Here is a 12,495-nt window from a genome sequence, read left to right as displayed (position 1 = left end):
AGCGATAGAAACGCGGAAATAATTTTCTCGAGAATGCTACATGTAGGCCTATAGAACTCGAGTTATAGAAAAACAGGCCTACATTATTTCTGAAAGAAAAATCGAGGACAAATTTTAACACTTTAGTACTAAAACATAACGCTACCTTAGAAATGTGACTCACATGGCACTGTATGAAAATGTTCAGCTGTTGGATCTTTCCTGTAGCCTACCATATGTATTTTTCTGGGAATGGAACCTTTTGAACATATTTCGTCAAAGTCACTGCAACTACATAATCCTAATGCTCCAAGCAAACATAATACGTATGCCACAATTTTGAGGAGGTTTGGAGTATTAGCATCGCAGTCTTTGAGGAAACTAAACATTCTGACATACTTATGAGACAATGCCAAGAGTTTCAATTCATCTAGTTTGTCAGATTTTAAATTAAGAATCTCACCTATTTACTGAAGACACTTCACTGAACAGCAAGTTCTGCTTGCTTGGTGTTTTAAGGGGCCTAACATCGAAGGTCATGGGCCCCTGAACAGCAAGTCTACATCGGGTTTTAAATATAATTAACTTTTGAAGTTATGTTATTTTAAGTTTGTACCTTCGACCACAATACACTGTTGTTTGACAGTGTTTCTCAATTGACTTCTATCAAGGCCGTACCGTACCCAGGGTTTTTTGGGGGGGAGTAAATAGAGTAAATAAAAATGGTATCATTTTACTTTTAGATATGTTTTACAGAAAAGAAAGTTTGAAACACTTTTAGAGTAATACCTTACATTTCAACGGGGTAAGTAGGAAGGAAAATTCATAACGGTCTAGTGGGCGACGCAAGCTTTTAACACGTGCGTGTAGCGCGAGGCCAACGAGCACAAAGATTTCTGTTAATTGTTTTAAATTGGTCAATTGGAGATAACAATTTGTTATTAAAATATTTACATGTTATATGTTTATTAAAATTGAGTATTTAATAGTTTGTTCTTGTATAATTATACGCAGTGATGTAGTTGGAACAAAATATTTACAGGAACTCACCTTATTAATTCGATTTCCAAATGGACTCGTATTAGGTGTCAAAATCAGCGGCCTTATGTTTCCGACAAATTGTTTCATCAGCTGAACGTTTCCCCTTTCGTAGCCATGACTTGACATATGGTTGTGGGTTAAATATATGCACAGGGGTCCAACGCTGCTTATGAAAATAAGTCCGCTTGATCTTGCAACCAGCAGCCTATTTCTCTTTTCGGCGTGGATCTCATTGTACACCCATGACGTTTCAGCGCTATGTATAGATTATAAGATGTTCTTACTGAATGTAAAAATGTTACGTCATTCTTTAAGCGGCAAAATATTTTCCGGAACGGCGTTCCGGCCCGTTCCGGTCCAACTAAACCACTGATTATACGTGATTTTTATAAATTTACGCCGGAACGAGTGGTTCAGATGGTTGAGACGCTGGCCTTCTGGCCCCAGCTTGCCAGGTTCGATCCTGCATCAGACCGACTGCCTCGTGTCGGTAAATTTACTGGCACGTAAAATAACTCATGTGGGACTAAATTCCGGCACCCCGGCGTCTCCGAAAACCGTAAAAGTAGTTAGTGGGACCTAAACCCAATAGTATTATTATTTAATTAATTTACAGCTTAAATTTTTAGAGCAATGAATAAAAATTCATTCGATTCTTCTCCTTCCGAATACGCCTACTTGGAACCACGCTTATTCAACGATTGGGTTTTGATTTCGTGGAGTATTGTCGTATGTTCTACCGGTGTAACACCTTTCTTTCCTCTGAAACGGGGTTGTTGGAAGGGATGGGGGAGTGTCCCTTCTTCTTCAGAGGTTTTTCCTGACAACCACGGACTTTCTTCAGGATCTGTATCGTAGTCCGTCTATTTTGTAAATCTGTCAGCCCCAGTTCTTTTGCGAATTTCTCCGTTAGCCCTACGGTATGGACTTATGTTTTGCCAGAAGGTGAACAGGCGGTTTGTCACTCTGTTGAGAGATGATCTTGCACATGACCATAGAAAATTACTCTCCGTTTCCTGGCACTGTCAAAGAGCCTCTCTATCGGGGAGTAACTTAGAGCTCTGAATTTTGACTTCTCCGGTATACCCCATCTTCCAGTATCGGACCTAGAGTCTTTCTAAGATTTCTTCTCTCCCTGATTTCCAGTTTCTCAATTATACCGCTTCTGTTCATTGACATTCATTCCATGGCATACATGGCTTCCGGGCGGATGGCTGTTATGTAGTGCTTCAGTTTCAGTTTTCGTGACAGGCATCACTTTTGTAAGTGTTTCAGGCCAGTCGATAGGCCAGTTACAACTTATAAACTCTCGCGGAGAGTTGCATTTATATATTTATTGAATTCTGCATATAGCCAAAATATCTTTCATTTAGTGTTATTAAAAAAGAATACAATTTTCATAGAATTTTTGGGTGCGTTGTGATGTTAGAATAAATACTTCGCGAGATCACGGTCAAACTATCACTATTAACAATAACAAGTTAACCAGGGGCCAGAACAATGCGATAGTGAGACTTGGGATGCCCAAATACGGCTTTAGACTCCTGGCTCAGTCCGTTGACATTTGAAGGTACTCATGTCGATATATTTATTGGCACGTTACAGAATCCGTGCGCGACAAAATTCCGGCACTTCGGCTTCTCCGAAAACCGAAAAATTAATAACATTATTACGACTTTAGACTTACTAACTTTGCTATGCCTACATTTTAATCCATTTTTTAAACTGCAAATATGATCCCTCAAAGGAAAAATAACTAAAATTAGTATGCTAAGAAAATGTGTCCAACACCTTGTTGGGTTGTTTGGTCAAATATATGTGGCTCCGAATCTTTACTACATCCGTTGGGTTGTCCTCGGAGTCGTTATTTCGTGTTTATGAGTGTTTGTTAATCGGCTGATTCAGGTAAGGGTTTTACACACCGAGCTCGATAGCTGCAGTCGCTTAAGTGCGGCCAGTATCCAGTAATCGGGAGATAGTGGGTTCGAGCACCACTGAAGATGGTTTTCCGTGGTTTCCCATTTTCACACCAGGCAAATGCCGGGGCTGTACCTGTGTCGGTGCGACGTAAAACAAATAAAAAAGGTTTTACAAATGCAATTACTCTAAAGAAAACCCAAAAAGATGAAATAATTTGGTGATCACCATGAACCATTTAATTAATTTTCATTTAAGTCTATAAGCGCGAAATATATTTGGAATGAATTCTAGTAGGACCATATAAAATTCGCGACAAAAACTAAATATTTTGCTTACAAAAGCTAATCGGTTATTTGAATTCTTTACTATCAGCCATGGAAAAATATCTTAAGAATATTTATTTCTGAATTCCCGCATTCGTGGCTGAATGGTCGGCCCAGTGGATTGGCTTCACAGGGCCCCAATTTCGATTTTGCGGACGTGCCGGGGATTTTAACCACGTTTGGTTAATTCCTCCAGCTCGAGGACTGGGTCTCTGTGATCACCTTAATACAAGTCTCCACCTACATACAAGATATCATGCCACATAAACAGGCAATGTTCACCTCTGTAGCGTAACGGTTAACATTATTAGCTGCCGTCGTTGGTGGCCCAGGTTCGATTCCCGGTACTGCCCGAAATTTCAAGTTGGCAGGAGGGCTGGTATGTGGTTAAAATAGTACATGCAGCTCACCTTCATTGGTGGCGAGAGGCTTGAAAAGAGTTGCACCACCTCAGGACGAGAACACGGATTTTAACACACAATAGTAAGTACAACTCTCTACATAGGGTTGGTGTCACGAAGGGGCATCCTACCGAAAAACGGAATCTGAAACATTTCAAAACCCGTACATGCTATTTCTATTTCAGGTGAGGAGTGGGGTGGGGAGTTGAAGTCCCATAACCCCCCTGGGTATGACTTAGAACTGATAACAAATGTGTTAAAAACTGAAGGAAAAAAAAAAAAAAGTTTATAATCATTCAGATTTATAAGTAGGCTAGTTCAACACTTATAATATTAAGAGATCATTTATAGAGATATGAGCATGTTCTCATGTATGTCCTCTTTCTTTTACAGCTCTTTTCATATTGAACTGTCATTATGTTCATCCTGTTATGTGTTCTTTCTTGTTGCTATCTTTCCATACATGACTTGATTTGACATTTGTTTCTTCTTTTCCTATATTTATAATATGAAGACTTTATGTTTTCCATTTTCTGTATTTGTAACAACATAATGAAATGCTGAAGCAAACATTTTTGAATGAATAACTTGATCTGAGTAAAAATAATTGGATGATGGTTCAACAAGTCCATATATCTCACCAAAATTAACATTTCCATTTATGTTTTCAGTAAATTTTTAAACTGTATTCATAGATAAATATTTAAATATGGCACAGTTTTTATAGATCAATTGTTTAATTTTGTAAATGCTTGTTTTCATAGTATACCATTTATTGGATTTCAAAACCCGTATGTGCTATTTCCATTTTTCAAGTTCATTTCTATTTCAGGCGGGTGTGTGTGGGGAGGGGGTGGGGTGGAGGGGGTACGGCCTTGTATTGGACAGTCAGAAAATCTGTTCCTACGAAGTACCGTACAAGTTGGCCTACTACAGTATAGAATCCAAACATTTGACTTAGAAACACTCTCAGTTTACAAATAGCTACATATTAGGTAGTAAGAAAAATCGAGGACCCTATGGCGAATATTTTCATCTATGCTGTGTCACCAGATGTGATATAAAATTGTATAACAGTCCAGGTTAAACGAGGACGTATTATATCTTAGCATACAATAGTTCTGGCTCCCAAATGGGGAATATGTGATCGTTTAAAGTTGAAAGGTTTCCTTTCTATTGCCTGAAAAGAACTCCAAGTTGTACTCAGTTTTTCTTTTTGGTTTCTTCCTAATTTGCCATTGGTTTTACGCTGTACAGATTCAGACTGATTTTATGGCGATGATAGGATAGGACAGGGAATGCAAGGTTACAGTTCCGTGATTCGAACCACACAGCCAATTCGCTGTAATGGTTTAATGTACAGTATATAACTTGTATATATTGCAACCCTGGGAGAAGACTGCCACAAGCTAAAAACAGTCATTTTTCAAGAGAAGCTGTCAAAGGTTTGAATCAATGGGGAAAATATTAATACTATTTTAGGATAATGATACTTGTATACAATGGTCCTCTGATATTCGGCATTACAATTGCACAATGTGTTGTGCACATATTTTAATGTTCATAAATTTTAAGCCATACATGGAAAATTTGTATTATGGTAGTTTCAGGGGTGTAATGAATGTGATATGGGCCCACCTGCCAAAATAAAAATTTGGGCCCCCTCAAATAAAATGTAAAACATATGAATAACTAATATAAATTTAACTGCAGCAGGTAGACAATATGTAACATATTGTCAAATTACATAAACAAAGGGGTTATTCACTATTGTAAGATTCTTTAATATGTTTTATTTGGGTGCCTCAGTGGTTGAATGGCTAAACTTAGTTGTTCGTACTTAAAATTGGCTTAATTTTACAGTAACTATGGAATTCCATATGCTCTGTAACGGATACCCAAGTCTCAGTTATAATAATTTATTAGACTAAAACACAGAAAAGTATACAAACAAAATTAAATAAAAAAACTGTTCAAATAAAGTTTGAAATATATCAAACAGCACAACTGAAAAGCCTTCGTGCAGAGAAAGCTTGTTCAAAACTGAATTGACTGAGTGTTACTACACCTAATTCTTATTAGCATTATACATTGTTGTCAAATAAATGTGTAATAAAAGTTAAATGTTTAGCAAAATTTGTGCCTCCGAAAATCGTAAAAGTAGTTAGTGGGACGTAAAGCCAATAACATCATTATTAACATTTGTGCATAATATGATCTCAGATGCACTACATATGAAGAAAGTATAATTTTCTAACTAAAATATAATATTTTGGTATCAATTCTCATTGCTGTATTATTTTAAAATAATTGGTGCAGGTCTTTTGTGAGGAGTATGTCGCGGCGTTGCGAGAGACGGCAAGGGCAAGAATTTGTTTACAGCTGTACTGTGTTACAATCAATACAGTTCTAATAACTGCTGGTAGATGCAACCAAATGGCAATTCCCATACATACAAATTCTGATTCTATAAAACTGCCCTAACCATTTCCGTGCAGACTGATGTTAGGCTAGATATATATTATTTTTTTGTGAGGAGTGTACAGAACCCCTTAAAGGCCCAGGTTTGCCTGCATTGCAAGCCCTGAAGGCTCTGATGTTATGCCCCTGGGCAGTTTTCTATTAAGGGGTTGCGGAAATACCAACACTTACTGCCATAGTGTTAATCAATAATCTATTTAAATTTGTTTTTAAGGAACTTTTCCACAGCTCTGTACCATACTTTTATACATGGAATAATGTTTGAAAATACCCTTTGCTGTACTTGTCACAACTGGAATGCTAATATTTTTTAACATTGATTCTACATAGTTTATGCCTATGCTGACGCCTTGGTCTTAATGGCAGATTGTGCCAAAAGCCTGGAGTGTAATATCTTGGAACTTGAAAATAGGTGCAATGAGTATGGTATGAAAATTAGCCTCTCGAAGACTAAATTGATGTCAGTAGGTAAGAAATTCAACAGAATTGAATGTCAGATTGGTGATACAAAGCTAGAACAGGTCGATAATTTCAAGTATTTAGGTTGTGTATTCTCCCAGGATGGTAATATAGTAAGTGAGATTGAATCAAGGTGTCGTAAAGCTAATGCAGTGAGCTCACAGTTGCGATCAACAGTATTCTGTAAGAAGGAAGTCGGCTCCCAGACGAAACTATCGTTACATCGGTCTGTTTTCAGACCAACTTTGCTTTACGGGAGCAAAAGCTGGGTGGACTCAGGATATCTTATTCATAAGTTAGAAGTAACAGACATGAAAGTAGCAAGTTTGATTGCTGGTACAAACAGGTGGAAACAATGGCAGGAGATAAAGGCTCATTTAGGAATGAACTCGATGGATGAAGCTGTACGCATAAACCGGCTTCGGTGGTGGGGTCATGTGAGGCGAATGGAGGAGGATAGGTTACCTAGGAGAATAATGGACTCTGCTATGGAGGGTAAAAGAAGTAGAGGTAGACCAAGACGACGATGGTTAGGCTCGGTTTCTAACGATCCAAAGATAAGAGGTATAGAACTAAATGAGGCCACAACACTAGTTACAAATCGAGAATTGTGGCGACGTTTAGTAAATTCACAGAGGCTTGCAGACTGAACGCTGAAAGGCATAACAGTCTATAATGATAATGTATGTATGTATGTCTACTTAGTTTATTTGAAAATAAAAAACTGACTTACAGATGTATTAAGTCTTACAATAAAGAGATCCGAAAATTCTTATTCCTTGTCTATATCCCAGTTTATAAGGATAAGCACCCAATGTAGATCTTGTCCAGTTTTACGGCTGGATGCTCTTCCTGGTACTAACTTTATGGGTATTTCCTCTTCTTTTCTTTACAATTGGTTTTACATCGTGCCAACACAGATTGGTCTTATGGCAGCGATGTGACACGACAGGGCTAGGAGTGGGAAGGAAGTGGATGTGGATTTAATTAAGGTACAGCCCCAGCATTTTTTTGGTGTTAAAATGGGAAGCCATGGAAAACCATCTTCAGGGCTGCCGACAGTGAGGTTCAAACCCACTATCTCCCAAGTGCAAGCTCACAGCTGCACGCCCCTAGTTGCAATGCCAACTTGCTCGGTGTTTTTTCACTTTTGCATGTTTCTGTAATGATTGATAGTGTAGTGTGTTTTATACATCAGGAAAAACACAAATGCTCAGTCCCAGAACTAGAGAAATTAATCATACGCAGTTAAAATTCCCAGCCCTGTCAGATTTTAACCTGGAGCCCTCTGAACCGAAGACCAGTATACTGACCATTCGGCCAAGCACCTGAACAATAAAGAGACCTTCGAATTTTGAACATAATTATCATTCTTCAACACCATGGTCCCAAAAGAAAACAGCAATAACTGACATGTGCGTAGTCTTCAAGTATTTGAGCTGCAACTCTCCTGTGATTCTTAGCCAAACTATGAGATTTTAACCATGAGTAGTTATTTCCTTATGGTTCAGGGATTGAATGTTTGTGCTATCCCTCTCACACAACACATTTTCCTCCACTACATGTAAAGTTAATATCACATGGCAGATGATGCCAACCTTCATTAGAGTTTCTGTCTAATAAAGACTTGCACCAAGCTTATAATTATTTTAGCGGTAAGTGATATTCTTCTGATCAATCAGAAATATCACTTTTATTGTTATGAAGGTTTCATTTTGGAATGTGCCTCTACAACAGTGGTTCGCCACTGCTGCCCTTACAATGTGTCAATTTTGACAGGCATTTGTATTGTGTGACAAGTTTCTTGAACTGCACTGGCTTCAATTTGTCTCTTCTCAAGTGTCTTCACCCGTTCATTTCATCACAGATTACATGATTGATGAAGATTATCTACTCACAGATGGAAGAAATATCCACTTCTGTAATGCTATTTCTTTGTCATATATTTGGGGAATGGCCTACTATTACTAACCAATATGAAATATGAATGAAAATGCACAGCCTGTTTCCAGTCATTTGACTGGGTCAGGAATGAAATGAATGAAGCCCCCAACTAGTGGCAAGGATTGGAATTGTGCTGGCTGCCGAAGCCTGTCGCACTCCTCTGGGCCAATGATTAATGAATGACAAATGAAATGAAGTGATACTGGAGAGTGTTGCTGGAATGAAATATGACAGGGAAAACCGGAGTACATACATACACACACACACATACCCCACTTCGTTCCATCTTAAGCGATGGGTCGGCAAACAAGGCTTCTCCACCAGTTGCGGTCCCTGAACTTCTCTCCTTCAATGCTTTCCAAAGTCTTTCCAGAGTCTTGGTCGCCCTCTTGGTCTTCTGTCTTCAAGTTTTAGATCGTACATTTTTTTTGGTAATCTGTTATCACCCATGCGTCGCATATGTCCATACCATCTCAGTCGCTGCACTGTTATTTTGTCCTGCAGTCTTACAACTTGAGCCTGCTTGTGGATTTCCTCATTACGGACTCTGTCCCTCCGTGTTTTGCCGATCATGCTACGGACAAATTTCATTTCTGCTGCCTGGATTCTACTAACATCTTTGTTTCTCATGGTCCATGTTTCGCAACCATAGGTCAGGATTGGTACGTAATAAGTTTCATATATGACTCTCTTACATTTTGTTGGTATTTTCTTGTTCCATATTATGTCTAACTATTTTGTAAAAGTTGCTACCTGCTTGAATTCTGTGGGAAATTTCCTTATCTATAGAACCAGTATCAGAGATAACACTTCCAAGATATTTGAATTGATGGTTCATCTGTAGCTGTTTCCCCTCCATTTCAATGTGTCCCATTGGTTGCCCGTATCTCTTCATGACCATAACCTCACTTTTCTCTTGGCTGAAGACGAGTCCATATTCTTTAGCAGATTATGCCCAGGAGTTTATTTGTCCTTGAAGATCATCTTTAGAGTCTCCCCATAAGCATACATCATCCGCGGAAAACCGGAGTAGGTACCCGAAGAAAAGCCTGTCCCACCTCCACTTTGTCCAGCACAAATCTCACATAGAGCGACTAGGATTTGAACCACAGAACCCAGTGGTAAGAGGCCAGCGTGCTGCCGCCTTAGCCACGGAGGCAAGCACTTCCATTAATACAGATGTCTATTAAAATATGTTTCTCTCACTAGCTATGATGTACCGGTAGTATTTTGGATGAATTAGTTAAATTACTGAGAACTGTTACTGGCATCATATTAAAAATGATTTTCATTTGATATACTGAAGTTCAATATTACTCTACCTTTGATTTTTTTGTGTATTTCATAGTGTAATTTTTCATGAAATGGTTGATTTCAGCTTCTAATTTATTTTTCACAGGTTCTCTTGGAAGTACAAAAGGAGCTGGTCCATTATGGAACAACACAGATCAGCATCATGGAGATGAGCCACCGCACTGCTGAATACATGAAATTAAATGATGATGCTCAACAAGCGGTCAGAGATCTGTTGTAAGAAATTCTTTAATTAGACAAAACTTCTTGTTTTATTTGTCTGGAAAGGAATGGCACCTGCCTTACATACAAGGTGACCATGGAAGTCCAAGATGACAGAAAAAATATAAAATACCATCTATGAGACAATTTCTGTTTAAATATACAACACACAGAAAAACAACTGTTATTATATAAATGATTGTTCAAAATATGAACAGTATCCTTCAAGATTCCTCTTAGAATGCCCTAATATTGTTGGTCACACAAATGCTATCAACATAGATGCTTCCCAGTCCACAGGAACGATGCTCCACGAGAATCTAAGAGGAGATCCCTAACCTCCCACGTATAATAAACTGAATTTTATCTCTCACTTAAGAGAGGAATACATGGGAGATAACTAGCCCATTTTTCATCATCAACCTCCATACCCTGCTGAATGCTCTTTTCAAATTGAATTGTTGGGTGGAGAATTATAGCTATCTTTAGAGGTATATTGAATAATGCAATATCAGCTCGTTTATTGCTTCCATCCTCCACTAAGCAATGAACTTGTTCATAAACTTCCAATGTTGCAGCTGGTGTGATATGAGACTGAACTGTACAATGCCAAATGTTCTTTATCTATTCACCTTTAGAACAGTAAGTAACCCAAGACATTGCCCGGTGTTTCAATCTCTTCACATCCTAGGAAATAGCTGTGATTATTTTTAGATGTTCTTCCTGGAACAAATTGCACCACGATTGTGTTGAAGGACATCTTGATCGCAGTTGTCCATTCGGAAGATATACCTTGTCTATTGCTAATCAAAGAATTGCTCAATCATCTCCATATACAGCCATATCTTTACCTTTATTGGGAAGATGACTCTACAAGTCAAAGGTTTGTTGACACACATGCGTCAAGAAGGCTTGAGTCGACCCTGATGGATCACCAGCAGGGAGGATTGTTTCACCATGTGACAGGCTGTAAGATGCATGCACCACACAGATGTAACATAGCTACTGGAGATATGCCTGTATCAACCAATAACATATCTAGGTGACTGGCAGAGGGGAATCTGTCTTCACGGCATTCCTTACAATGTCTACTGTTATGACCTGCTCATTGCTAAGCAATTTTAACTTCTGCCAGGTTTTTGGCAGCTTGTGGATTGGTGCTGGGTGATGTTCAGCGACAAACCAGGGTTCTATCTGGATACAGACGATTGCTGAATTAGAGTTTGGAGATAAAATGGCCAGCGCAGTGGTCCACGCTTCATTATAGAGTAGCACACTGCCCCAAAGAGCGGTGACATGGTGTAGGGTGCCATTTCCCATGATTATGATTGATGAAATACTGATGGCACAGCACAACATTTAGGAAATTCTATGTCTATGTGTGTTTCCTTTCCGGGTGCAGCTTAATAATCCCATTTTCCAGCAGAATAATACGTGGTCTCACATAGTACAGATATCCCTGGTCTCCAGACCTCTTGCCCATCGAGAACATTTGGAATCAGTTTAGAGGTCATCATCTGCCAGCAGAAACGACGACACATCTGGAAGGTCAGTTGCACCATCTGTGGCAAGATCTTCCTCAGGAGAACATCTAATGTTTTTGTGCATCCATATGCCTGTCTTCATGCTAAGAATGGTACCATACCATACAAAATGCATCTTGCAAGTGTTTGGTACCCTGCAATAAATGCTTGGTGAGGTACAATATTTTGATATTCTTTAAACTACCATGTCCTGTACCCTGCGATGGCTTTTTTGTACTGTGCAATGTTTCTTTTGTGAAACTGAGTGTATATTGCTTGGCTTTTGTGACTGGGTATGTTACCTCTCATATCAAACAGCTACTCAGTTGGTCTCATGAGGCTGATTGAATGCCATTCCAGAAATAAAAATCCTTGAACTTGCCGGGAATTAAACCTGAAGCCTCTGATTAAGAGGCAGGCATGCTACTTCTACAGCATGGGCTGACACTTGCTCACCTTTACTCCCAGGAATTAATCTTATACTCATTTCTGGAGTAGGCTGAGTGAAAGCCTGGACCACGTACCTCTCTAGAAGTGGAAGTCTTGTTTATAAATTTCTTGACTTCTTGATGGAGATTTGAATGCATGTCAGTCAAGGTGAACCAAGGATATCCTTACTACCTCAGCTAGACAGCTCCTGATAAAATATATAACATTATTATGAAGAAAGTGAAGTGGAACAGCTTGGAAAGAGATCTTCTTCATGCATAATTTTGTAAACCTACTAATTCTCTATTTATAAATCTAATCATTCATTCATTAATTTATTTCAGTTAATTCCAACGAACCAGCAGGCTCATACATAGGAATTGTACAGTTCATTACATAATGACGGGCATTTAGTGTATATAAGATTATTTGTAAATTATTGAGCATATAAACACATACAATATATGAACTATGTACATC

General features: G+C 38.6%; 1 protein-coding gene across 1 annotated transcript in view; it reads left to right on the top strand.

The window, feature by feature from the left end:
* Positions 1 to 12,495, top strand: part of LOC136885838 (probable phosphoserine aminotransferase) — a 70,874-nt gene that overhangs the window by 11,921 nt on the left and 46,458 nt on the right. Inside the window, exon 2 of the mRNA XM_067158549.2 lies at positions 9,948 to 10,078. Coding sequence (XP_067014650.2) covers positions 9,948 to 10,078 — 131 coding nt within the window. The remainder of the gene's footprint in view (positions 1 to 9,947; positions 10,079 to 12,495) is intronic.

The sequence above is a fragment of the Anabrus simplex genome, chromosome 1 (genome assembly GCF_040414725.1).
Source record: "Anabrus simplex isolate iqAnaSimp1 chromosome 1, ASM4041472v1, whole genome shotgun sequence".
NCBI lineage: Eukaryota > Metazoa > Arthropoda > Insecta > Orthoptera > Tettigoniidae > Anabrus > Anabrus simplex.
This window is presented reverse-complemented; position numbering and strand designations above follow the sequence as displayed.